Source organism: Lycium ferocissimum, chromosome 7, assembly GCF_029784015.1.
Source record: "Lycium ferocissimum isolate CSIRO_LF1 chromosome 7, AGI_CSIRO_Lferr_CH_V1, whole genome shotgun sequence".
NCBI classification, from domain to species: domain Eukaryota; kingdom Viridiplantae; phylum Streptophyta; class Magnoliopsida; order Solanales; family Solanaceae; genus Lycium; species Lycium ferocissimum.
Genome location: NC_081348.1, coordinates 53,339,645 through 53,367,263, shown reverse-complemented (window position 1 = coordinate 53,367,263; position 27,619 = coordinate 53,339,645). Strand labels below are relative to the sequence as shown.

Sequence of the window (27,619 nt, the reverse complement as noted above, 5' to 3'; positions counted from 1 at the left end):
AAAGATTTTTAAAACTTGTAGTCTGAAATAAGTTATAGTTATTTGTATGACTATAAATCATCTCTTTAAGTTAAAATAAAAAATTTAAAGTTAAATTGTTACTAAATATAGACATATACCATTATTTTTGAAACTGACAAAAAATAAAGATTGTTTCTTTAAAATGTACTATATTTATGTAAAATTACATATTTAAAGGTGTACATGGTTGGTTTCAGATTTTGTGTACTTATTTTTTTTATTGTTATTATACTTTTCAAGAAATGGTAACGGTATTTTTTAGGGTAAAACCGTAAAAAAAGGTAAAGTTAAGCTATTTCTAGTAGTTCAGGAGTATTTTTGACAATTTTTCACTCAAAATATCAATTGGGACTTAAATACTCAAAACAAAAGGTTGGTTTGTTACATAAATCTATTACGTAACATTGATTTAAAAAAAAAAAAAAAAAAAAAAAAAAAAAAAACTATTTTAATCAAATTTTTAATGATCTGTTTTTGTTGTTGTCATCATTTTCTTTGATGTTATTTTTCAGACTATATTAATCCTCAACTTTTAGGTGGTTATCAGAATATAACTACCTAAACTAATCCTCAACTATATTAGAGTGAACCCACTGGTAAAATTGCTGCGGTACATTTGATATGTACAAAGTTTAAGTGTTTTTTGTGAAAATGTCGTGCTTTTCTATATCATTAATTCTTTGAGCTACTAGCCACTTCACTCTTCTTTTACATTCTTTTACCTCCTTTTCATAGAGATTTCGTTCCATGCTTCATCCTAACAAAGTAACAATGATATGCAAAGCTCGATTACAGCTCTCTCTAGAGCTAGTAGTTTGGTTTAGACAAAATCTAAAGCAGATGTAGCGATCTTCTAACAAACGTATCGATGTCAATAGTTGATACTTAATAGTCTCCCTCCTTTTTCTTTTAAGGAAAATAATGTATTGGTGATGGGAAACCCCTTACACAAGCTTGATATCGAACCTACCCAAATTACTTGATAGACTCATTTGAATGAAGGATTTTTAATATCAGGATATGGATCTGTACTACAAAAGGATGAAATTGAAATCCATAAGAGTAACCAGAATGGAACAGCCTCACTTGGGGGATTACACTGGGTATGTTGTTGTCGTAACCAGAATGGAACATCAAAATAAATACAATAGCAATTCAACTACTGAAATGGCAGTCTCTTGCTGTAAAACAATTGGGTACTGTATTGACTATCTCGTCTCTCTTTTTGTGCTTCACATCCATGAACAAGAATCAAGCCTCTCTTTTAACAAAACCCGCCTTGGTAACAAAGTCGCAATTTCATTAACCTGCAAGTGGTTGTCTCGAGGTCTTAGGACGGCTCATAAAGACCCAACATATGCCCATCCACACACCTCAAAGCAGCAACCTACAAGAACCATATACAGTATTATGTGATAGGTCAGCTTTCATGGACATAAATGATGGGGGTGGGGGAACTAATGCTGATTGCAGCACCAAATTCTGAACCAATATGCAAATAACGAGCATAAACCAGTAATATATTACCGGTCAACAACTATAAGCAAAGCACATAAATATGAACCAATCTAAATAGGAGTAACAATTACAGCTTTATAGCAGGGGAAAGAAACTTTTGACCTTTTAAATTATAATGGTTTGGAGCAGCATATCAAAGTTCACATTTATGCTAGTTCACACCAGAATTTGCAATCTCTTTTTCGGCTAAAAAGGGAAAAAGAAAAAAATAGAATATCTACTTGATGAAACAGAATATAACAGCTAGCAACTAGAGTAAATAGTACCGATCATTCCATAGTAATATTCGTACAATAACAGTAGAAGAGCAACCTTCTAAAATTTTGGTTACCTTTCCATGGACTTCATACTTGATGGGGCCATCTAACTCAGCACCTAAGGCCAATAGCTTGGTCACTGAGTTGTTTATATCACCAACTGTAAAGGACAGAAGGGATGAGTATCCCTTCTGCACAACAATGTCACTGTAAAACTAGAATTAGCAGCTAATCAAGTTGTATGATGTTCAATAAAAATAAAAATAAAAACAGAATCACTAACAGAAAAGTGACCAATTGATACAACATAATTTGAATCAGTATGCAAAGACAACAATCGTCATAGACTATGATTCAGAGTTAATGTGCCAGTTTGAGCTGCAGACTAAAACTTGAAGCAATTGCATGCAACATTGTGAAGGCTACTTAATGAAGTTTTGACAGAAGAAAAAGAAAAAGGAGCTGGTCATCAAACACATTCTCGGCTCCTGAGATCATATTTTGACAGATGATTGGACAGAGGAGCAATGACTAAAAATGCAGCTGAATACAAACCACAGAATACAGAAGCAAAGGATGTTAAACTAGGCTTACCATATATCCGAATGCAAACTAAGCAGAACTCTAAACTAAGTGTTGAGGTTTATCATAACTCGACCTCATCTTGACAAATAGTTAGATTAAAAAACAACTCCCAGCATTCTCTGGAAATTCTGCAATGCAAAAACAGATGTTCCACTGTTTCCAAATCTTCTTCACACAAATAACATCTATTGCTTAAAGCAAATCCCTCTTCCGTAAATTATTCTGAGTCAGACATGCCTCCCAAGTGACAATCCATCCAAAAGCAGGCAACTTTAGCAAGAGCTTTTGATTTCCAGATGATCTTCCAGGGCCAATTGGATGTTCCCTGACCATTCTGTTGTAATAACAGCTTATAACACTCACCAACAGAGAACATTTTTTCCTTGCTGTTCACCCAAATTAGTTTATCCTCCTTGTTTTGATCAATCGACGTAGTGTACAACTGTTGAGTGAGTTGACAGAAAGGTTCCAATTCCCAATCATAGGGATTCCTTCTCAATACTAGATTCCAAACAGAGATGTAAAAAAAACTCAGAAACCTATCCACCCTTAAGCACAGAGCATCTAAATAAATCTGGATAATTGCTCTTCAAATCTGTATTCCCAATCAAAACATCTGTCCAAAATTTAATCCTGGCCACTGGCTCCATTACCCACCTCTAATCTGGTATATGTAAAAACTCATCCCACATCCCACCAATGCCTTTCCGAACAGTCCCTGTTGTTCTCAATTGTGAAGGATATTGTTTCCAACCATTTTTCTTGCCATAAATAGCATCTATGAGCTTTTTCCAGATTTCATCACCACCCCTATATATATATATATATATGTGTGTGTGTGTGTGTGTGTGTGTGTGTGTGTGTATATATATATATTTTTTTTTTATTTTTTTTTTTTTTTTTTTAATTTTGATCAAGTAAAAGTTTCATTGATCACCACCCCTATTATATCTCCATAGCCATTTAAATAATAGACTCTTGTTATGCAATTTCAAATTCCTCACTCCCAAACCTCCCTTATTCTTTTCATTTGTAACCACTTGCCACCTTACTAAATGAATCTTTCTTTTATAGCATTATCCCATAAGAACTACCTTAGTACATATATACTAAATGGGTCACTAGAAGGCTGGAATGTTACAGCTCGTATGGATGTGGTAAAATAAAATTTAAAATTTAGATCTTCCTAGACTTTTTGAACACTCATTACAGCTTAAGAATCTGATCCAAGAAGTGTCTTCTGTCTGAAAGCCCACAAGTATCCAGCTTAATCTAGATACTCCCAAAGGAGATTGAGTGAGCTGCTTTGCATCATTATCTACAATGCCTATAAACTAATTATCCTGCCAGAGTTGTGCAATATCTAATTCCTCAATGGAACACCAGCATAATATCAGATTGGTAATATGATGCTATAACAGAAGGAGCTTCGATGAGTAGCTCTTGACCATTAGAAAATTATTGAAACCCAAACTTGACATAATCTACAATGCCTATTGTCTAGTCTAACATTTGATTTTAATCCTCCTCACAAACAAATTTCCTGCCAGAACTGTTCATATGTTATTCTTTGATCTAAAACTAGCATAGCACATGTAATTCACTATGATGTGAAAAAAGAAAAAAAAAAAGATTTTCTAATCTGATTAGCTCTAATTAAAGAAATAATTCTTTTTTTAAGTATATTAACCAATGGTCTGAAAAAGGCGTGCCGCTAGCAAAATTATTAGCACATTAGGTAGCAAAATGAAAATCTGAATTGAAGCAATTTATGTAACTTCCTTAAACACCCAATTTCCTTTAGAAAAGATTATGACTGGAGAAAGTTCTCACAAACCACTTTTTCAATCTAAGACACTAAACTACCCATACCCAACAACAGAACCCAAAATGAGGACATTATCAAGGCAACTGCTTGTAACTTGTAAGGAGAGAAACACTAAATGATCCAAAAAATTCTCAAAAGCCACTAAATTTTAAATATAAATACAACAAACTACCCAGCACCAGAACCCAAAATAACAAACGTTAACACATCCTTCTGAAAAATAACATTTTACATGGCATTTAAGAGAATCGGCAAGGGAAAGAAACACACTTAATGAATAAAAATCCTGAAATTCTACAGCAAAAACACTAATTTCAAATATAAGCACACTAAACTACCCAACCCCAGAAGCCCAAATGACAACTTTAACATATTAGATGGGTATTCAAGACAATTGGCAAGGAATCGGAAAAAGATTCTAAAAACAAAACACTAAATTTCAAATATAAGCACAGTAAACTATCAAAATGTGAACTTTAACACATGCTGATCCACAATCAACTGTTTAGATGATAATTCAAGAAAGGGAGAGAAGTAGTACCTTGATGAATGCATGAGAGCAAGTTTGAGGGGGCCAGATTGGAGCTCAGCCCATCTATGAGTACACACATTAATGGTCAAATCCAAGCCCTCTGAGTAGAATCTTGCTGCTTTTGGTACGTCCTTGTGTAGCTGTAGTATCCATCTGAATGATGCCGCCATTTTCACCCCCAAAAACAGACCAACACTGAGTTTTTTTTTTTTTTTTTTCAGGAACCCTGGCAGGGTCGTAACACACGGCTCGACCTGGCTCAATTTTCGAAATAATAGTTAACGATAGTGAATTGTTCGAGAAAATGGCAAAAACGGTCTTTTACTCTTGACATTCAAACTTCAAACTAGTCTCTTAAGCATGCACCCAACAGCTTTGGTCCTTGAAGTTTGTTAAAAGTTTTAACACTTTTAGTTTTCCTCAAATATTTATCCACTCTTTTTGTTAGATTTGACGATAACTATAAAAAGAAAAAAAAAATTAGTAGGAACTCATAGTTAGACGTACAGATTTTTATATTTTTTGCTATTTTTTATTTATTTATTAAAGTCTGGTGCAGCTTTTTGAGGTGTATAGTCAAACCTCTCTATAACAACATCACTGGGTTCAAAAAAATTTGGCCTATAACAACATTTTCATTTAAATAATATTTTACTCTTATAGGAAAAAAGATACATAAAATCTAATTTTTTAACTTTTTTTATTGTTAAAAATCTTAAGCTTAATTACATTTTGCATAACAAAGGAAAATCTTTTAATGATAAAAATATATGTTTATATAATAATTTTTGTCATGAATAGTGTATTAAAGTATCAAAATATTTGACCAAAATGTCTAGACCTTTTATTGGTAATCTTCGAGATTCTATTTCTATAAAGATAATTAATCATTATATTACAAAAAAAAAATAGATAGTTGTTATAGAGGGATAATTTTACAAAGAGCGTACTGTTATAAAAATGCTTGTTGTTATAAGTACGAAGCTATTATAGAGAGATAAAATATAACATAAAAAATTGGTAACATAAAAAATTGATTGTTATAGAGGTGTTGTTATATGAGGATGTCATTTTTTACTGCAATTTCTTATTTTGGTTTGGTGTCTAGTGCAGTTTTTTGTGTTGCATTTTTTAGAATTTGATAGGACTTTCTTGGTATTTAAGATTAAATCTTTTTTAAGATTAAATCTTTTTTTCCATTGTTTCCGTCAAATTTAATGAACATAAATTAATATTTGATAGAGACAAAGTGTTAGTTTTTGAAGAACTTAATGGATTAAAGCCGCTTAATGCATATCTAAAGACTACTTTGAACCTACCTTCAAAAAGGGACTATTTTTGTTGTTTCCTTTGAATAGTTCTCCTTATGTTTATACAAATGTAAGCAGATCTTATCTCTATTTTGGGAAGATATAAAAATTATTTTCGATAGACCCCCAGATTGGACATCAATTTTTCTTAATTGTTTTTGGAACATTAGATATTTATACAAAAAGTTCTCCGAATTACTAATTTTTATAACTAAAAAGTTTTACGAATATTTTTTGAAGAATTCACAATTAAAGAAAATTTGTTTAAGTCTTCAATAATAGCATGTCATGTAAAACGAAACAAGATAAATATATTTTGGAACATCGATTTTCTTAATTGTTTTTGGATCAGTAAATCTTGTTCTATTTAGCTATCTAGGTAAAAGTTCTCCGTGTCATTTAGAATTTTTTTAACTGACAAAGTTATATATGTAAAGAGTGTTTAACAAATACGCCTACGAAATGGCAAAATAGTCAATTAACTGATTACATATAATTTGTTTAAGTCTTAAAAATGAATTATGAGGAAAAAAATATTTTTCTCAAAAACTATTAAAAAAAAGAAGAAAATATTTTTCAAAACCCAACCCCATCTACCCAGCCCCTCGTCCCCGCTTCTAAACAAACTCTACATACTTTTCGCCGGAGAATGAATAGTTTTTGTGGAAAAAATTTCTGGTAAACCTTTTTAAAAAAAACTCAGATCTATTTTCTTTTTAGGCTGAAATTGATTATATTTATTTATCATTACGTTCTAAATTTTGAAAGAATGAAATCTAATCAAGCTATAGTGGGATAATTTGAGTATAGTCTTGGAGAATTTTAGAAAGCCATTTTATGTGCAATTTATTATAGAACTTCCAATCAGATTTTATTTTTTTCATGTTTTTTAATAAATGTTTTAGTTCGTTTTTGTGCTTAAATAATTTACTTCTTAGCTCATTTGTGTAACTGGGTTCTTATATTTGATCAGTTTGAGTGTTTTTTGTTGTGCTTTTATATACGTGAGTGAGTTTTTAAAACACCGGAAAAGTATACAGTAGAAAATTTATGAAACCCAATCTCCATCATCAAGCACGCCAATGGTAGTTTCTTTTTGTTGAAGTTTTTTGATTTCAAGAGCTCCATGTTTTTCTCCATCCCAATATTTAATATAATGTATTTTCTTATAATTGTTCTTTGGTATGTGATTTTCTGCTGTTTCTACTAGGATTTTTTAGTAATGATGGAAGGTTTGTTAATTGTGGAATTGTAAGTGGAGAAGAAAGAGAAAAAGAATAAAGGAGGAGGAGGAGAAAATAAAAATAATAAAAAAAATCTGTTTTTTTAGCATTTTCACGCACCTATTTTGTGTGATTTTCACATAATCTTGATGTTTAAATAATGATTATGACTCAAAGTGTTTAAATGAGACATGAAAGATGCTGCCAACCTCTCCCCCAAAGGGTTCAGCCTATATTTTTTAATGAGTTTGTAAGGCACAAGGCCTATTAAGCAAGAATTCATAGAAGGAAAACTAAGTATGACAATTGTTGCCTCAAAAATAATGGAGCGGAAGGTCGGGATCTCTATCATGATATCCAACTACAGGAGACTTCCCCAATCGTTACGTATTATCTTTTCTAAGTTGTCTTCTTGCCTTCAGTCAGAAATTTAGCTTGAATTAAAATATTAGGAGATACAAAAACATTTAACGGAGAAAACTTAAAGAAAGAAAGATCTGGCATCTCAAAAGGGTGAAACGTCATTTTTCCACCAGTCCCAACTCCAAATGCCAATTGCTCCTATCAACATCCATATATTGTTTATTATTATTATTATTATTATTATTTCATTAAAATATACCTTTGAGTTATTACTTTATTATTATTATTATTATCAATTATTATTATTATTATTATTAGCTCAAGATTTGAAAATTAATATTATTATTAAATTGCCTCCAAAAACAAAATAAAGGGAGAAAAATAATTTATCAGCCATTGATGCAACAATTATATTTATTATTACTTAGTATTCCAAATTTATCAAGGTTTATGCAAACAACAATGCCTCCCAACCTTAAGTATGAAGCACAAAAAGTTAACAATACATCTTAAACTCTCCCCTGTAAAATTTTCAAGGCCGAGACTAACTCACGTTGTACAACAGAAATGTACTAGTTTAGTATTATATAAGGGATGATAAGCACACAGCTGAGGGTCAACATGCCTGCCTGGCATGTGTAAATTAGTCATTTCATTCACTTGATTTTGCATATCACTGTTGCCTACGCCTAATAACTCAACGCGTTTATTGACATCTGGAAAATTGCCGCCTTTATCACTGCTGTTGTTTCTTCGTTCTACTGCATGCGTTCCCTCTGCTGTGTAAGTGGAGTTGTTTCCCTGTTTTACCCTTTTGCTGTAATTCTCTGCAATTCCCTACTGTTCCTTTCTGCTTAGTTTATACAATTAAACACATAGCTTTTTTATGTTTTTACTTGGGCCTTTTTAAATATCACAAATAAGTTTTAAAATTGAGTTGAAGTAACTATTTTTTTAATTAAGAGGGTGATAGTTTTCATTGCCACAGTTAATTTTTACTAAACTTTATTTTTTACACTTTGCATAATTTATTCACTTAAGCACTTTTTGGTATATAATTTATTAAGGGATGCTTAAATCAAATATTGAAGCCCACGAATTTGAAGAAATCAGCCCACTTCTTTCAGCCGAGCCCAATTGCTGCGACCCGGCCCATTTCCTCTTTAATTCATTAGGTTTGCTTTCACTTCCCTCAGCCGCACCTCTGTCGTCTTCTTCTTCTTTCCATTCCCATGAAGAAACCTTTTCTCTTCATCGATCTTCAGTGGTTTGTCACGCCATTTCGAGCAAATCTTGTATTTTTTTTTCATCCCCCATCTCAAGGATTGATACGTCTCTTTCTCTCCTATCTTCAACGATTTTTAGTCAACACAAAAGACCAAATGATTCTGAAATTTCAGGGAGAAGATCAACTTTTCAGAGATTTGGTTTGATTTTAGCAGCTCTCGGGTTTGCGTTTGGAGCCAAAAATTTTGAAATCCGAAACCCTAATCTTTGGCTATAAATACCAAAGTTTGAGAACCATTTGGGGGGGTTCGAAACGGCGAGGAAATCAGATCCAACGAAAAAAAGAGGGGATAGTCGTAACATAAAAAAAAAAAAAAAAAAAAAAAAAGCAAAAATAGTTAAGAAATTATTCTGATTTGAGGCTTGTTTAATCCGAGTGAATTTGGGTTCGTCGCGTTCGAGTATAGATCCGAGACCCGAAGGCCCTAGCTTCACTGCACCCGAGAAAGGTAATTTTCCTCTACATCTTAGTTTGTATTTTCATTCAACTTTGTGTTAATTCATGTTTAGCCGAATGTTTGGTATGTCGAGTACCTACTTGCTTTTGCTTTATTTAGTTTCTTATTTTCATTCCTCTGTATATTTATGTGTTTGTATGTGTTATGTGTGTTAATTTCTGGTTTTAGTTCTTGTTTAGTTTTGGTCTGCTGTTTAGTTAGTAACTTAGTCTTTATTATGTTATTAGATTAGCCTTTTATGTTTTAGCTTAGTTCAGTCCCTATTTAGATGTTGCTTGCTCTACTAGGTTTAGTTCATTCTCTTAATTGGTCTGTGTAGTCTAGTTACATGCTCATGTTTAATATGGTATGATTAAATGTTCATGATTAGTTGGATTAATGTTAGTTTAGTGGAGTATAGGTTATATGTGACTAGCATGTGGTCTGTTCTTGTTGATTGTTGAGTTAATCTGATGTGATACTATATGATTAGGAGAGGTCCTAGTCTGATTTGAGATTAGGCTTAAAGTTTTATTAGTTCATTAATTACATATGGCATGTTTAACTGTGACAGGATCGTGTCTGCTTCAAGTTTAGTTTAAAATAAGGTCTAAGCAATCTAAACTTAGTTTAATGTCATGTTGAATGTTCTTATGTATTATTTGGATAAAAATGCTTAAATGGTTATGTGATAGTCTGATAAGCATGTTCTAGGGTTGGATTTGAGACATGAGAATCTAGTATATATGCCCCAAATTGTGTTAAATGTGCTATGATAGGTTAGTCATCTATGTTTGAATATGGTATACTTTTTCTGCATCTGTTAAATGTTTCTATTTGTTTAATATGTACTCCCGTGCAATATAACTTATTCGTTGGATCCTGTAAACACCTTTCTTGTCGTTGATGGCATTATAACATATTAATAGTATAATAGTTTTGTGTTTAGGAAGGCAGTGGTAAAGCTTAGATTTGCATATAGGAATCTAACCCTGAAACTGACTCACCTAACTTTCAGAATCCTTAGCGTACAAGGTTGTTATATGTCGTGTTTACTTGATTCATCTGTGATATGTTCAGTTTACATTTGCCTCCCCCTAGAGCTACCAAATGGTCAAATATTGCACTCTCTTTATAGCATGGGAGCCCTTAACTTAATTAAGGTGTTCAAAACATGTCCTGCCAATTTTGCTATGGAAAGTACCATATGTGTAAAGGATCAGAAGTGATGTTCAAAGTTTGGTTTTGTGTTTTCGGAAACTTTGTGTTGTCTGTTAAAATCAAATGGTCCATTTCATGCTAATGTTCCTCCTCTTGCCTCCACAACACTATGGTATCCTCTAAACCCCCTTTAAGGACTAAAATAAGCAAGCTGATGTTCATATATATGTCCGATAGATATCCCTGTACATCTGTTTATGCTAAGCCTTTAGGAACCTATGAAATCTTGTTTGAATATCTACATATTATCTGAAAGCACATCCTTTGCGAGTGAATTAGCTTGGTGATATTGGAATCAGTCCAATAAGAATGTTAATTGTTTAATTTGTTTATCTCTGAACTGTGGAATAGCATGTAAACTTTGTCTGTCCTACTTCAAATATTACCTACCTAAATCACCTGTTATGTGGTTTTGTCATTTCTTAGAATTCTAAAAATTTCGTCCATTATTTTCCTTATAAAATCAAACTGCTTCATTTCCTACATCCTTTCATCTGTTTTGTTTTTACAACAAATGGAATGAGTTGGGTAAAGTTGTTTCACATGGAATGAGTTGTTTCATAATCGATATTGACTCTCACCGCCGCAAGCAACTTCGTTTGAGAGTAATAATTGTTGCATAGTTAAACTTGTTGCAAATGTTATCAATAACGCATTTATTCTCTGCTGCAAAGTAATGCCTCTCATGCTCTCGAAAATGCACCCACAACTAGATATAACACATATGTTTAGTTATTAACAAGAGGGGAAGAAACAAAGGGATTCAATGATATCGTGATCAATATACTTATTATGCTTTATATATTTTTCATTGATTTGATGGGAAATTCTCGTGACTTATCGAGCAATTGTTTTAATTTTTATAGATTATATATTTAAGAATACTTCAAACCAAGTTAATTATTGTTTACTAAATGTTAGAGATGATGGATTAGAGTTGGGGACATATGATCTTGAAGTGACGTCTTAAAGAGTTTGTTAATTTAATCTATTGATTCATAAGTTAAGGATTTTTTTTTTAAAGTTATTAATTTTATAGAAGTTTATCTCTAACTATACTTTAGATCCATAGTAATTTTTAATTACATTCACCTATATTTAGGTGTAAATTTAAATAAAGAATTTATTGTTTACTGAGCATTAATAACAAATTTTGAATAATAACTTTACATTTTTTAATTTAATTGAGGATCCCTTTTGTGAATTATGAAATTACTTGATTTACCCACCCTTCAAATAAAAATGATATTTCATCCTTAAATTATTAAACCTTTTTTTTTAACAAAAGCACTTGTTCAAGTTTATGTTTGTTAGAACAATAATTTTTCATAAACGTATGATGGTTTAGATTATTGCTAACTTCAAAATTGAAAGATTTTTTAAGTTTCTCACCAAACTTTAAAGCAATTATTTATGTATAACTTCCCCTTTAATTCATACGAGATATTATTTAAACAAGTGATGCTAAGATATATAGTTTATATAAAAATAAAATTACAAACTTTTTAAAATAATTATTTCCTTGTTCAAATTTAGAAATGCACTATTATTTGCAAAGCTCTTACTTAACATTATCTATATTTTTTAGAAAATACAGATGGGTCTTTTTTCTCAAAAATTGTGACTTTATAAGGTATTAATCTATTATATATATTCAACTTAATTGAACACCTAATATATACTTAATAAAATGTCTTAGAAAGCATCTTGAAATCTAATATATACTTAAATTACATAATGTCATAAAAAAAAACTCCTAATATATACTTATTTAGAACCACATTTTGGCTCCAAAAAACGCAAAATCAATGAGTTTATTGGTCTGTGGCTCAACACCACTTTGAAACAATGAAGTTAGTTTAGTTTCATTTTTATTAATATTAGGTGTCCTAATTCACCATTGAAAACCACATGCCTTACTAGTGACATTGCGACTCCTGCCTTTAAATAATTCATTGAATCACCAATGTGCGAACATTCCAATCTGTCAATAACTTGGGAAATTCCATCACCGCTATAAAACAAATGGCTCGATTCTTCATGAGAACATTACGGGTCATACACATTTACCACTCCTCTTCAATCATGAACTCGAGAGTGACAAAATGTGTGACATTAATTTTATACCCTCTTTGCATAAGTTAAGCGGAAATATACAATAGTCGAATTATCAATGAATTAGCTAGTCTAACCTTGTCGGCATTTAATTTAATTGATTGGTACCTCTTGGACATGTTGTTGTAAAAGTTGAGGTCCGGGATTATGTTGGAATCATAGTACTTAATGAAAAGATTTTGCCTCATAAATTGAATCGAGGACTTCATCTACATACTAAAGTAAAAGTAGTAAAAACGATTTTTTAGTGGAATAATTCGTAATTTATTACTAGTTAGGATTAGACTAACAAAATAAAAAGGCGTATATTTTGAATTAATTGTCATAAAGAAATACCTTGTTATATATAAATTTTGAAACTTGTCTCACCAAATTTTACTTGTCTCGAATAATAAAGAATTAAATGGTTCTCCCACTCTTTTTGGACTTGATTACTACCTTTTTCTTTCTTTGGGCATGTGCTTGAAAATAACCTTCTTTAGCACTTTTGGCCCAACATCAAGAAGAGAGTCTCAATTGACTTACTGGGAGTAGCAACAGGTCTTCTTGATCTAAACGGTGTGCCTTGGCAATTGCTTTGCCCTCCTCCGAACAACATGAACGGGGGGTATAAGGTGAGGAAAGATTCTTTGATGGATTGATACCCTTTGGATATCAACCTGCATAAGTGTTTGTGGCTTCTTGAGCCTGCACCAATTCCTCCACCTTTCTAATCAAATTATCCATTTTGTCCTTGCGAGTGGTGCACTCCAGCACGTGAGGGGCACCTTAACCGGCACCAACATCGGCAAATCTTCTACCACTCGATCCACCACCGCTAAAATTACCACCAAATCGGAAAAATCACTTAATCCGGGCGGAGTAAATCCACCAATATTAGCATCATCAGAGACTTAATTTTTTCCCCGAGCCATACTGTGGGACATCATCACCAAGTCCGCGCCTATACCACCAACAACAACATCATCGACAACACCACCAACAAGATCAGCCACCATACACAACATCACAACCAGTAACCATACACCAGACCGAAAACTACACATCATCAACCCTGAGTGATGGTAAAGTAGTCAATTAACTGATTACATGTAGCGGATTCTTTGGGCACAAAGGTGACAAGGATGGCATCTCCAACTCTCTTATTGTTGGGACAAGCCATGGGAATTTTGACAAGAAAATATATCATAATTTAAATCCTAAAAAACAAATCCTATTTAAAATAAATTATCGGGTTGTTGCAAAACCCCATCTGGACAATGTCCAACAAATAGGTAACTTGTTTTATATCTTATCTTGTAAATTTTCCAAACGGATGGGTAATGCTTGTTGCAACCGAGAATGAATATTTTCCGACGGATGGGTAACTTGTTGCTGAGTTAAAAAAAAAAAAAAAATCAGATGTTATTTCATCTTTGGGTAACTTGTTGCAACAAGTTAATTATATGGACATTGTCATTACGAGATCTAAAGTTGTTGAAAGGTTTAAATGTGTTGTAAAAACTAGTTTCATGTTATTGATTATAGTCTTGGGTAACTTGTTAGAAAGTTAATTATTTTGGACATGTTCCAACAGATGGGTAACTATTCCAATAGAACTTACTCACTAGTAAAAAATTTTTATAACAAATTTTCAGGTAACTTGTTGCCATGTTAATTATCTGGACATTTTCCCAATGTAACTTGTTCGTTGTGTTGTTGCGTGATTATAAAAGGCTTTGCAACACCTAGTCATTTGTGTTCTAACTGGGTTCTTAGGGGGTTGAAAAGGTTGACAGTTTGTGTTGTTTTTTGTTGAGCATCTAAGAATTCTTGGATAGGTAATGAGTATTCCTTGACTTGATGCACGAGGTGAGGAATTTTCAAAAAGCCTAGAAAAAAAGATGCCATAAAAATTAAAATAGTGATTGAAATAATTAAAAAAAAAAAAAAAAGGTAAAACATTGAAGAAAATTTACCATGAAAGCCCAAGGAAGCCATATAGGTTTTGTGTCTTCCCTGGCTTCAAATGCTTCATCAAATATTTTGATCAAGCTAAAGCTTTGAAAACCCAGGCATAGTTGTTGAAGGCATCATAGTCTCAAGAAGTTTAATCAATCCAAGCGGTATGTTGTAGTTTCGTCTCTTTGTGAAACCAAACTAAGCACGGTGCCTCGTTCTTTTTTGAGAATGTTTTGGACTCCAAATCTTGCAACAATTTCTTTTAGTGTAGCTCTTTTTAAGTTTACCAAAGAGACATCATTCTTAGCTTTGGAACCCTTTGCTTTCTTGTTTGCCTTGGGTGTGGAATTGTAAGTGGAGAAGAAGAGAGGATAACATCTCAAGAACTATGGCAAACTCCTTCATGCCAAGGAGCGATGATTGAAAATCTCGTAAAAATAATCTTACGCTTCAAAAAAAAACCATTGTCATTTGAAATAGCATTTTCACAAATCTAAATAGGGCCACCTAGCCACAAAGAAATTCTGATTTTCTACATAACGAAGGTGTCAGCCTTGCCCGTGGTTGATCTAACCACAAAATCATGACAAATCCTTATTTCCAAAATATCGCGCCGTACTTTTCAATGGACTTGACGACCTCCTCAATCGAAGGTTTGGGATGAGACAATACTAGAAAGACAAGATTGGCATCCATATTATGTTTCCTTTTTCTTAAGGGTTCTGTTGATTCTTCTTCTTCATTATCATTTTCGGTCTGATCTTCTTGTAAGGCACTTCATCCCGCCATCTCCTTCTCTTCCCTCTCTTCAAGAATTCATCTCCCAGAAGGATTTTTTTTCATCATCTTTTTCACTTTCTTCTCTAGTTTCTTCACTTTGTTCATTTTTATCACTTTCTTCTTCAAAAAACAGAGGTTTCGTGGGAAGGTCGAGTTTCATCTTTCCTCATGTTGATTGACAAATCCAAGTTTATCTAATGGTGTTTGCACCTTAGCTCTTTTACTACTTTCTCCCTAGGTGGTTTCTCTCTTTTCTTTTAAGCGGAGCCATTTTATCTACACAGGAGTCAGAGTTTTAATTGGTTAGTGCAACATTCAAAGTAAAAAGGAAAAGGAATATGTTAACAAGTAATTAGGAAATATGTTGCAACAACTTATTACATGTTGAGAAAATCTTAAAGAAAGATAAAGATCTGTTTTGATTTTTTACAACAACTTGTTAATATGCTACAATTTTTCCAAAACCTCAACAATTGTTTTTGATTTTATCCGGTAATTTTGTTGGATAAAATCAAAACTTTTCCTAAACCATAGCATAGCAACCAATTGCAAAAACATCTAAATTTAACTACAAAACATCTACATTTCACTTGAATACACAACCATCACAAATCTTCACTTAAACAAAATACACCAAATAGGATTTTTTTTAACCATGCAACCTCGGCGAGATGTTTGCAAGTTTGTCAAACAAATACGAATTCTTCTGACAACAACAACAACAACAACGGCAAAAACATTTAAATTTAACTACAAAACATCTATATTTCACACAACACACACAACCATCACAAATCTCACTCACTTAAACAAAATACACCAAACCGTGCAACCCCAGCAGATGTTTGCAGACAGCAACAAGTCTCAAGATTTGAAAATTAACCTCAGTTGTTGGAAAACATCAACAAAATTGCAAGCCTTTTTTTTTCGAAACAACAAGGAGAAGAAGAACAAAAACAATACCAAAAATCATAATTTCACAACCAAATACTATTTACAAAGAAAACAAGTGCAACAAATACACGAAACTACAATAAAACAAACAACATTCAAGAAAAACCCATACTCTTCTTCATCTTCTCTAACCAAAATCATCATTTTCACACTGATTTCAAAACCCTTTGAACAAGTGAAAAAAAAAAAGTTTACGAGAATGAATAGAGAAAACGAGCAATGGAGAGAGAGAGAAACAACAGCGGCGCGCGCGCGGAATGAGAGAGAGGAATGAACAACAATGGTGGTCACGGTTTTTTGCGAACGGAGAGAGAGAGAGAGACATCTTAAACTTTTTTTTTAAAATAAGATGAACAAGTAGTTGGGATCGTGGGGGAGTGGGTTGGATGGAGTTTTGTATAATGTGTGTGGGTTGGAAGAAGTTTTTGTATAATGTGTATGGGCTTTTGTGTATTTTGTAAAAGATTATAAGTTTTAAAAATTATAAGGGTCCCAATTTTAGTTAATCACATTTTTTAAGACAACGGAAAATCAAACTTGTCACCATTTCTAATTATCGAGACTTTTTTGTCACCAAAACTTAAATCTTCCTTGTTACATCTGGAAAACGGAAAAGGGCCGCGACTTTGAAAAATCACTTCGTTATACTTTAGGGCCAATTATGTTTATCGTTATACTGCATGCCCTTCATTCAGCCCGCAAAATTATTTTACCCTCAAATAATTTTTTGTACTAAAATAACTCAATGGCCAATTTTTTTTTTTTCAGCAAAAATAATATGGAATTATTTTTATATTTTTTTGGAAAAATTATCCGTATTATTTTTTCCGAAAAAAAAATTGCATTGAGTTATTTTAGTGAGTAAAAAATTATTTGTAAAATAATTTTTGAAAAGTAGATGATTGAAGCTAATTTTGATGAAGTTAGAAGGGTATAATTCGGTGATCTTTATAAAGCACCTAAAGATAAGTGGCTTATTTTTCAAAGTTTGTTTTAATTTTGACAGACAAAAAATATTTGGCTTTTTGCTCTTTACCTGTTTCTAAATATGAGGTGCTAACTTTGTGGCTAGCCTTCTGTTTACTTGTTGTCAATTTCTTGCTTCACGGAATTCTTGACTAAATTTTTATCTTATACGTGATAATGCTTGATCTCACTTGAGAAATGGAACAAAACAATCCCATAGTTAATGGGATAAAGTCTAGAAAGAAGGCACAGTCTAATCTCATATCGGCCCATTTCAGATACATTTTCTGACCTCTCTCTGCATTTGTTACTTTAATATTGTGAATCTCTTACTTTAATTATCTATTTCCTTCCTTAAAACGTTTACGTGCTAACCTTTCTAACTAAATGTGGAGCTGCTTATCCATTCAAAAGTGTTCTTTTTCTTGGTAATTTTCTGGCAACTGAAATATTATTTTCTTTCCCAACAATTTACGTCAAAGTAAAATTATATGTTAGTTGTAAAGAAAGTAAGAAAAGAAGACAAATTATCTCATGTAAATGTGCTACCAATATTATCATAGTGTATTATCATTGTACAAGGATGGAGTACTAAAATATTCCTCCAACTTTGATAATATGCATATTAATACTTCAAGTTCATACACTGCTATGATTCTTGTCGCACGTTTGTTCATATCGTTTTGATAATTGTCGGAAAAGTTGTTCACATGATGACTTAACGTATCGTATGTCTGAATATGGTTGCTTTGGGGGGCGTATTTCCTGCTTACTATTTGCGGCGCAATATGATTTATTGTTACAACATTATTATATACTTGTAGAATACACTCATAAAAATGGAGCAGAGACTTAATATCGCTGCAATCACACCGATGAGTAAAGCCTGGACTTGTAAAGTCCAGGTCGTAGATAAAAGGCAAAGCAAGGACTTGTAAAGTCCTTTAAGGTAATTAATTATTTGTATATAGATAAATTCCGCCCATGGCAAAGCAAGGATCAGCGGACACACTTTCAGACTATTATTGTCCAGGATGAGCACGTAAGTCCGCAACTACTGTAACTATATAATAACATCCATCACCATTTGTGCCAACATTTGACCGCTATCTACTTTCACAAACTGCAGGAAGAACAGGTCTGCATAATACTGTACGGTGATGATATTGGACGCTATCACAAGATGTTTGACCTTTTCAATACTTATCTTATGTAATCTGCCAAAGTTCGCGAGCCAAAACCTTATTCATTACGGATCAATACATATGAATGGGTCGTCGACAGTTTCACTATTGTCGACTGTGTTGAAAGGCATAACGAGAAAGAGGCAGTTTTACCTCCTCCGACAAGGTTGAATATGGTTTCCTTCCTGGATCTTGAACGACAACGTCTATGCGTCGAATTTGGTATGCTAAGTCACCATACTTCTTCCAACTTCATATATTGCTGCTCTATAAAGCGCTTGTGTCGTACCTGATTGTTTAGTGTTCGCAAATTTTGAAGCCTCTTACGAGCTTTGTCAGGAGTAGTATTACTTCTTAAAAAAACCTTTTATATCTTTCCAACTTTGTTTTTAAGAATTTTTATACTTGGTAAGTCCTTAATTATAGCATTTTGTTCTGCTCTCACTTGCCTAAAATGTACCACTTCTAAAATACAATAACGGCAGTTAAGTTCAAAAACCAAAGGCTAGCCGACCCAAGTTTCTGAATGTAGTTGTCTATTGTAATCCAACTATCATTCACCACAACAGCTATGGGAAAAAATATTCAAGAACTTGTCACAATCTAACTGCATATTGCACTGTTTATCAAACCAGACTTGCTAGTGGTCGTGGCAAATTTTGGCATGATGAAATATACTGCCAGCCAAACTAAGTAATTCCAGGAGGCTATAGTTATGGACAGCAAGTAAGTTGCTCTCTCTTTTTTCAACAAAAAAAGGGCACATAAATGACTGCCATATTTATCATGACTGTGCAGGAGGAAACCTTTCTTGTTTGTTATGTGGGAAGATCTTGCTGACAACGAAGGAACCAAGCTACTGAGACAGTTAAAGGAATACCCTAGATCTTTTTGCGAAGCGGATGGCTATGACTGAATTCCGTAATGGTATGAACATGATATTTGTTCTCATAGCAAACATTGTTTCGCTTTATTTATCCAACATTTTCACATACGCAGTGCGACGACTGTCAACAAGGTATAACTCGATGATCTTAATCGATCCACTCTACGTGCAGGTGACTGCCTTAAGAAGCTGGTATGAAATAACTTCTTTCCAAATCTCATAACACCGTATTTTTCCATTATTTATTACTTGGATAAAACCGTATGATATTCTTGTCTTCACAGGGTGAAAGACAACGAGAGAATTTTATAAGCGTACACTTTGAAAAGCTTATCGGAATAGCCTTCATCGCTCAATCTTGCCCCTATTGAAGATGATATACTACCCATTTCCGCCATAGCTTCGCATTCTACTGTGAGTTTGTTAACTTACATGATAACTTTATTCTCAGAATTATCTGCCCGGATAGTTTTTTATTCAAGATATAGTTCTTATACTAATTTTGAGGATTTTCACACACACACACACACATATATATATATATATATAGTCTAAATATAAGAAATTATGGCTTCAGTTAAACCCATCATTTTGTTACTCTTCTCATCTTCTGCTAGCTTCCGTACACAACAAATTTTACAGCTTTTGTTTTGTGTGCTTGTGTGTAGTTCTGGATTCTTTGTTTTCCTCTCCGTCGTCTGATTGTTTTTGTCCTTGCTGTATGTGTTTCGTTTTACCTTTATACAGATGCATGACTTCTCAATTAATGTATCAACTGAATTAGCTTGTAAACAGTAATGTAATCACCATTATAAGAAGAGAATGTAGTATTTAGCTGCAAATAATAAGTGATTATACTCATGCATGGCTTATGCAATAGTTACTGCCATCTTGCAACCTTTTCTTAATTTGCCTTTTGATAATTCATTCACTGTTTGCATCCTCTGTTGCTGCAGCTAATTCCTTGGTATGGTATAACACAAACTTAAATAAAGACATTCTTACATAGGTTTTTGCACCTCTTTGAACAAACTAAATATATGTTATATGAAATAGCTGCAAACCTTTTATATGGAACGAGAAATATCATTGGCAGATCAACTCCAACAATTTAATATGGGAATGTAAATACCATGTCCGATACAAACTACAAATGGTGGTTCAATGCATCAATTGCAGTCTTCACATGGGAGGTTCAATGCATCAATTGCTATCTTCGCAGAATGTTGATATGCCAAGGTAATAACTCTTACTTATTACATGCTGTCACCATTGATAATGCCTATCATTCAGTCTTAACTTCATGGAAAATTTTACAACATGTTACATCACAGGTGTCAGTTTGAGATTGAAATTACAGATGCCAGCGGCACAACAGCAGCAACCGTGTCAGACAACTTGACTGAAAGACTCCTGTCACTGACGGCTGAGCAGATATGAGATTGTCGCTGTGAAGGTGCACATACATACAACGATGTAATTAACGATGTAATTAATTTATCATGTTATTATCTAATATAAAAAATACACACTGATTGGCTTGCCTTTCTTTACCGTTATGGCCAGAATGAATTGCTGCCTTAAAGATAAACTTTTCAGGCTTCAGTTACAAAAAACGTTATCCAGAACGCCAGACAAAATAGCTGGTACCTTGGTCGTTCTATCATATACTCCAAGGGAAACCATGTTTTTGCCAGGATCTTCAACATCTACATCCACGGATGACAGAAGCAAGAAACAAAAAATGGAACCAACTACTTCACCGAAGGCTCATCAGAGGTTAGAACTATCAACTGACCATTTTACCAAAAGTGTTTAGAAATTTGTTAGTAGGACATGATATTGGAACTGAAATTATCCCAAATTGGTGTTCATTGAACTCTTAGCAACAAAAGTACCAACAAATGCTTTGAAACTATATATTATACCTCTTTCTATGCATTCAATTACACTTTATACTGCATGAGCATAGTTATTTCCCAACATCGCATTGATATGAATGTAAACAGTTGCATACACCTCATAAATGACTAACTTTTTTGTTTATACAGAGTGGAGAACAAAAGCTACGCGTGACGACGTTCACCCAGATGGTGTGGCATGTACAGCTGCATTTTGCTAGGCCGCACTCATCGTTACAGTCGCAGTGCTTGGTGGAGCTTTAGTGCTTGATAGCTTCAAATATTTACCCCGCTCAACAAAATGCTCCGATTTTTTGTGTGTAGATTACTGTAAATAGTGTGTACCTATGTTTGTAAACACAAGCGCTGCACATTTTGGATATGAGAAACAGTTGTTTCACTTGGGCAATTTTTGTATAACGTCTTGTCTACGAGTCTTTATTTTTTCCTTTAAGTTTACCTGGGAAAATATATGTCCATCATAATAACATATTGACTGTGGATTCGCTGGCATAGTACAACGAGTATTATACTGTATTTCCGATTGCATGTAAACTCCTACAATGGAGTTCTTCAAATTCGATGGAGCTTTGCTCGGCATCGCTTAAGCTATACATGTTGAGGCCAAGCTATCTAGGAAAAAAAGACAATAGTGCCGACTGTTTTCCTCCATCAATGTACTTGTCTTTATGGGAATGATAGGAGACAGTAGGAAACACATAAAATATAGCTGGCTTAAGGCGCTTTTTGGTGCTCTGTTCAGTAGACCAGAGATGTTTGTGCTTTTATGTATTGGGGAATTTGGTAAATAGTTGTGAGGTTCTTTTGATTCAATATAGTTTAAACTTTTAGTGCGTAGGGAGTAGTGTGGGGTCTAGAGAATCTGAATAGAAATAACTTCGTCACATTATAGAAAAAACTCCTGCATTTTTGTTATCTAATTTCTTGACTTTATTGTAACTTTATTTATGATGAACAAAGTTTTGTTGTTTTATTTCATGGAAAATTATGAGGCCAGTTGGATGTACTTGTGAAATATACTGAACTTAAAAGCCAAAAAACATACTTCCCCATGCCAATGGAAATGCTGTTAAGTTTGAAGTTGTAATAAAGTGAAATTTCATTTTGCTCCTGCAAGCATATCTCATAAACAGCCATGCTAGCAAGTTAAAAGAATCACATTCACATACGCGATAAAAATGGTACATTTCTTGGATAGCAACGACAGCTACCGACGACAACTGCAGCTATGCAGTGCTTTCTTCACCCGACTATATATTACCCATTGACAAGTTCAAAACTATATTCAAATGCAATTTTATTTCAGCACAAAAGTAATCAAAACTCCTCAAAATGCATGCCCACGCGCTGTAGCAACGCACCCTTCACATTCTCTGAAATATAAAATACCAATCGAATCTCAGTTGAAACACAAAATAAATATTAGACATTGGGCCCATGCTTAGCACGGGCAATTCCCCACTAGTGCTAAAAGAATCAGTCAAAAAGAATCCACCGAAACAATAACAAAGAAACAAAAGGTCATCTGTTGGATTATTTCCTCGATTTCTTCCTCGAAGATTTGGATGAAGCCTTTGATTGCACATTGCCTGCATTCTGAGAGGCTCCTTTAGGATTAGCTGGCTGGTTTGATTTCGTATCACTACTGCTCGCCGCCTCTTTAGCCACTGCACCCTGAGAACCTCTAATTTGAGCTGCTCTCTTGTCCTTTCTCTTTGGTCTGTAAGTAGACCTCTCCCTCTTGGGAAGCCACCTCTCTGGATCGGGCGGAGGTCCTGGATTAGCTGGGTCAAAGCCCTTTGGATATTTTGGCTTTCTCTTCCTCTTTTTCTTCGCCTTATCCTTACTCTTGGCTTCGTATGCTTCAGTGGTACCAGCGTTGGGACCTTTCTCGGCATGCTTGGCACCAGAAGTTTTCTCCAAACTGTCAACATCTATTGCTTTTAAACCAGGTAGTGGCTTTAACTGCTTCTCATAAGCTTCTGCTTTCTCAATGTCGCCATGGGCTGCAGTCTGGATTAATCCAACTAAAGCCTCAATACTTCCGTGGCTTTTCACTAGCTGCTCAAAAAGGCGTGCTGCCTCCTCTTTCCTTCCATGCCTGAGCTTGAAAGCAGCAGCTTCTTGCATGATGACATTGAGCTTATTGTCTTCAGTCATGGCATTCGACCACCACTTGATTGCAGAATCAAATACAGCATCGGCACCATCAATATCGCCAGCTCGTTCTTTGAGAGAAACAAGAGTCGCAACAGTTGCAGGCTGGTGCTGAATGTCGGGTATTTTCGCCAAGGAATCAGCTGCAATCTGCGGATGGCCGGCAGCTGCAGCAACCTGAGCCCTTGCAAGCAGGATAACCTTGGACCTGTCAGGAAACTTATCTGCATACTGTCCAAGTATTTCTTCAGATTTAGCAGCCTTGTTCTCTCTCACATGTACAGCAGCTTGAAGAAGTACAGGCATCAAGCTACTAGGGAATATCCCAGGTAGAGCACCAACAAGTTCTCTAGCCTGTAATGATCCAGTAACAAAAATAAACATCGGAAAAAAAATGTGGTAATAAACAGTAGCAGTTGGGTGTCTATTCATGGTTCCCTTGTTTCTAATGCATCAAATGTTAAAAGGAGAACCATTGCAAAACGGATGTAGCATCTCAGATAATATACCTGATCCATCTTATTAGAATGAAGTAGCAGCAGCGCCCTATTGGTATATATTGCTTCCCTTTGCTTCTGTGAGAGCTTCAAGTCCAGTCCACGAGCAAGCTGGAACTTCTCTGGTCCATCACTTTTCTCTATTAGCTTATCAAGTTTCCTAAGGCCATCAGAGACATCTTTAGGACCCTTTAAAGCAATGAGATTATTTACTGCCACCGCAAGTGAAGACTCGTCAGCCAAATTTCTTTTGACAAGATCAGTATAAGATGCAACAGCCTCTTGGGTGTTCCCTAGAATCTGGAGAGGAAAAAAAGAAACTTGCATAATTGCAACTTATCAAAGCAAAAGAAGACTAGTCAAACTCGTGTCATAAGATAATTCACCTGTTGTACATATGCAATTTGAACAGCTATAGGTGCCAATTCAATTTCAACATCATCATCAGCTAAGTTCTCTTCCATTAGTGTTTCCTGACCAATTCTGTAATTTCAATGTCCACAATAAGATATTCATCTTTAGTTATATTTTCATTACATTCATGCAGAAACTGGAAGTTTCACAGAGAATTGCAAAGAAGTGCAAAATTTTACCACATCTGAATTGAGACTTCTAAAAGTGCATAACCAACATTTTTCCCCAAAAACAGGTTCTAAGAACTGAAGTAAACCTTAAAAAGACAAAGGAACAGAAAAATTCATTTTACGACTATTCCAAATGAATAGACCAGAATGCAGTTTGTCCCTTGTCACATCTCACAAATAGATATTCAGCTGCCACTCTCAAAAAAACAAAAGATATTCCAGTTTGCCCTAGGATCTCTGGCAGCAAATGATAAACCGCATTCAATTGTCTACAAGATACAGCGAGGAAATCATCTTACAATATACAACCTCGTTGAACATGCCCCTATTTAAATCTCCACCCGACCCCCCCCCCCCCCTCCTCTTCTAAAGTAAGTACATTTTGATGCCAACTTAAACCCTCTAAAATAACTTCCAAGCGATGAAATATCTGATCCTTTTTTACTAGTTATAAATTGTGCATCATCAAGTGTTAAGAAAATGGATAAAAGTCTTAACAAGTCAGGAATTCAAAAGCTTATTAGAGGCAAACTTGCCTTCGAGCTGACAATAACAATAGTTCTGCATCTTTATACTTCTCCCTTTCAATTAAAGAGCAGGCAGTGTTGTAAGCCAATTCAAAACTGCTAGTTGCTTTAACTCTCAGTGAATCCAAGGTTCCCTGCACTTCAGAAGCCCTTCCAGCAGACACCAGCCCAGCAACAAGATTTATCTCCAAGGAATCTACCGCTGACTTCTGAAGCTTTTGATAAATATCAACAGATGCACCCATCTTTCCTAAACGATATAAAATCTGAGACTCCAACAGCATTGACTCAGTGCTTCCTTCATGCCCCTTCAAGGACTCTAAAGCCTCCTCCAATTTATTTTGCCGATATAAGCAATATGCCTTTTCAACAAAAGCATGACAAGGAGAAAAGGAAAATGTTAATGAGAGAAGCAAAATCCAATATTGAAGAGAAAGAACTTTATTTTTCTTTTCATCAGGTACAGGAGATATGCAGTAAATATAAGGCAAATATACGTAAAAGAATTTGCATCAGGACAGGTGCTGGAACAACCCAAGCAAATTTGGCACTGAAAAGAAGATTATGAAATGGTTAACTAACACCAGTAGAAAAGATCAGGAACTGATGACTGCTCATATATTTCCTATTATAAGTCAGTCAACTTCCTATTTCTTAATTGGAATTGCCCTTGGGAGGAAGCCATAAGGATGTTTCAGTTGTAATAGTATAATTTAGGTATTCAATACGAGACTATCAGCTGAAAAAATTGCTGCCTCTAACATCCTGGGAAATTAACCTTTGGTAAGAGTATCCTAACTAGCTTAACAACATACGTTGTATCTTCTTCTCTTTCTCTTCTCTTTTCTATTTTTACCCTTAATGAGACGATTTATGGCCACAAATATTTATGCTTGTTTTAGACCACAAGTTTCAAAGTCTTTCTTTGTCATACTCAGTGCGCAATCAAAGAAAATCACATAAATTCGGTCAGAGGGAGTAATATTGTAAAAGCGTCGGTTTAGGCAAGTGATATGGAGCAAAAGTTAGAGAATGCTGTAATGTACAATGACTTCCGCCCATAATAGAGAAGTCAATTTTCCACCTGTTAATGAAACACCATAAAGTAACTTCTTCAGTGGAAACTTCATGTCATACCAAACACGCCTTAGCACTATTTTCCAATTCCAACGTCAAAGCAAAATCTAGGGCCCGTTTGGCCATGGATAGTTTTCACTTTTTCCGGAATATTATTCCGGAAAACTGTTTGGACATAGAATTGTTACAATTTTTGGAATTCAACTAATTTTCCGGAATTCAAAAAACTCCAACAAGCTATTTTCACAATTTTCACTCCTAATCACTCACAGAAATTCAAAACAACTCAAATTTGTATTCATGTCCAAACACAACTCCAATTTCCAAATACCATTTTCAACTTGAAAACAAATACTACTTTTTACCAAATTTCCAATCACCTTTAAATTATATATGTGTGTGTGTGCTGCAGTACCTTCAAGAAGCTAAGATCAATAGAAGCCTTTTTGCTACACTCTTTAATAGCAGCCAATGCTTCTTCTATACAATCTGCTTTCACTAAAGCCACCACTTTACTCCGTATCGCGTCCTCATCTCCAGGCGCAGCCGCAAGAACTTCAAATAAAATCATAAAAAATCACAAACCATGAGGTCTCAGGTTCAAATCCCAGCAGGAAAAAAAAAAAACACTAAGTGATTTCTTCCCATCTGTTCTAGCCTTGGTGGACAGAATCACAGAATTACCTGGTACCTGTTTTTTAAGAAACATAACAAAATGCTTTTTTTGGATGGATAAATTGGAATTCAATAGATTATTACAAATTAATAGATTTTAAGTGAAAAAGGACCTGATTTTGAAGGGAATTGTTCTTTCCCCTATATTTCCATGAGAATTACTCAACATTTGCACCAACAAAACCACTATTATCATAACTAACCCTACTTCTACTAACTCCAAAAGCAAACCCAGAAGCAAAACCCACATTCCCCAGAACCCGACCCGACATGACCCCAGAAACAGATTGATTAAATTTGAATTTAAAAGATTATAAGTGAAAAAAAGGAACTGACTTTGATCGGAAATTTTGACGGCTTGATCATATTCGGATCGTTGGATATGGCGATTAAGTGAAGTGAAGAGATCTTCTATTGATATTGCTGCTGCTGCTGTTGTTGCCCTTGCTTTCTCTTTCGCTTTCGGAGCCATTTTTGTGATCCACTCTGTTCAGAATGAATGAAAATGTAAATGTTACAATTGAAGGAGGGTTTCTTGGCTGGATAAATCTCAAATTTGGGCCTAATTCGGGTAATCGATTGGGTCTTTAAGTTTGGGCCCAATGCCTGCTTAGTGGGGCAATTCTGCGAATTGCCCTTGGGGTGGTCTTTAAGTTTTGCCCCTCATATTTGAAATCTTTAAATTTTTCTTCATTAAAACTCAGGTTCATGTTCAAACCCCCACATAGTTAAAATTTTAAAAAAAATTCGCAAGGCCGAGTTTAAATTTCGC

The 27,619-nt window shown here is 34.3% G+C and overlaps 2 protein-coding genes and 1 long non-coding RNA gene across 5 annotated transcripts; 1 reads left to right on the top strand and 2 right to left on the bottom strand.

Moving 5' to 3' along the window:
- Window positions 1-903: 903 nt before the first annotated feature.
- On the bottom strand, window positions 904-5,007 carry LOC132062327 (uncharacterized; the record flags this gene model as incomplete). Its single annotated transcript, XM_059454916.1, has 3 exons — window positions 904-1,408; window positions 1,871-2,003; window positions 4,751-5,007. Coding segments are annotated over 3 exons (447 nt in total), but the record flags the coding sequence as incomplete, so codon positions are not given.
- A 13,296-nt stretch (window positions 5,008-18,303) lies between these two features.
- LOC132062974 (uncharacterized) lies at window positions 18,304-20,080 on the top strand. 3 transcript variants are annotated; one of them, XR_009416288.1, is made up of 5 exons: window positions 18,304-18,380; window positions 18,468-18,744; window positions 19,321-19,449; window positions 19,522-19,600; window positions 19,693-20,080. It is a non-coding gene; the product is annotated as an uncharacterized LOC132062974 (long non-coding RNA). The 3 variants fall into 3 exon arrangements; XR_009416287.1 differs by lacking the exon at window positions 19,693-20,080 and having other exon boundaries at window positions 19,522-19,647; XR_009416289.1 differs by lacking the exon at window positions 19,693-20,080 and having other exon boundaries at window positions 18,331-18,384; window positions 18,472-18,744; window positions 19,522-19,647.
- A 2,583-nt stretch (window positions 20,081-22,663) lies between these two features.
- Window positions 22,664-27,370, bottom strand: LOC132065659 (uncharacterized). The gene is made up of 6 exons (XM_059459141.1): window positions 27,184-27,370; window positions 26,588-26,727; window positions 25,105-25,457; window positions 24,371-24,467; window positions 23,997-24,284; window positions 22,664-23,841 (listed from the first exon to the last, which is right to left on the bottom strand). Exons 1-6 carry the CDS (start codon window positions 27,317-27,319, stop codon window positions 22,864-22,866), a joined length of 1,992 nt encoding a protein of 663 aa, XP_059315124.1. The 5' UTR covers window positions 27,320-27,370; the 3' UTR covers window positions 22,664-22,863.
- Window positions 27,371-27,619: the final 249 nt, after the last annotated feature.

Excerpts from the sequence above, each read along its gene's own strand:
- LOC132065659 (XM_059459141.1), bottom strand. The coding sequence starts at position 27,319 with ATGGCTCCGAAAGCGAAAGAGAAAGCAAGGGCAACAACAGCAGCAGCA. Across the intron at positions 24,468-25,104 it reads TTGTTATTGTCAGCTCGAAG|AATTGGTCAGGAAACACTAA; the intron begins GCAAGTTTGCCT and ends TTGAAATTACAG. Across the intron at positions 24,285-24,370 it reads AAATTGCATATGTACAACAG|ATTCTAGGGAACACCCAAGA; the intron begins GTGAATTATCTT and ends TTTCCTCTCCAG.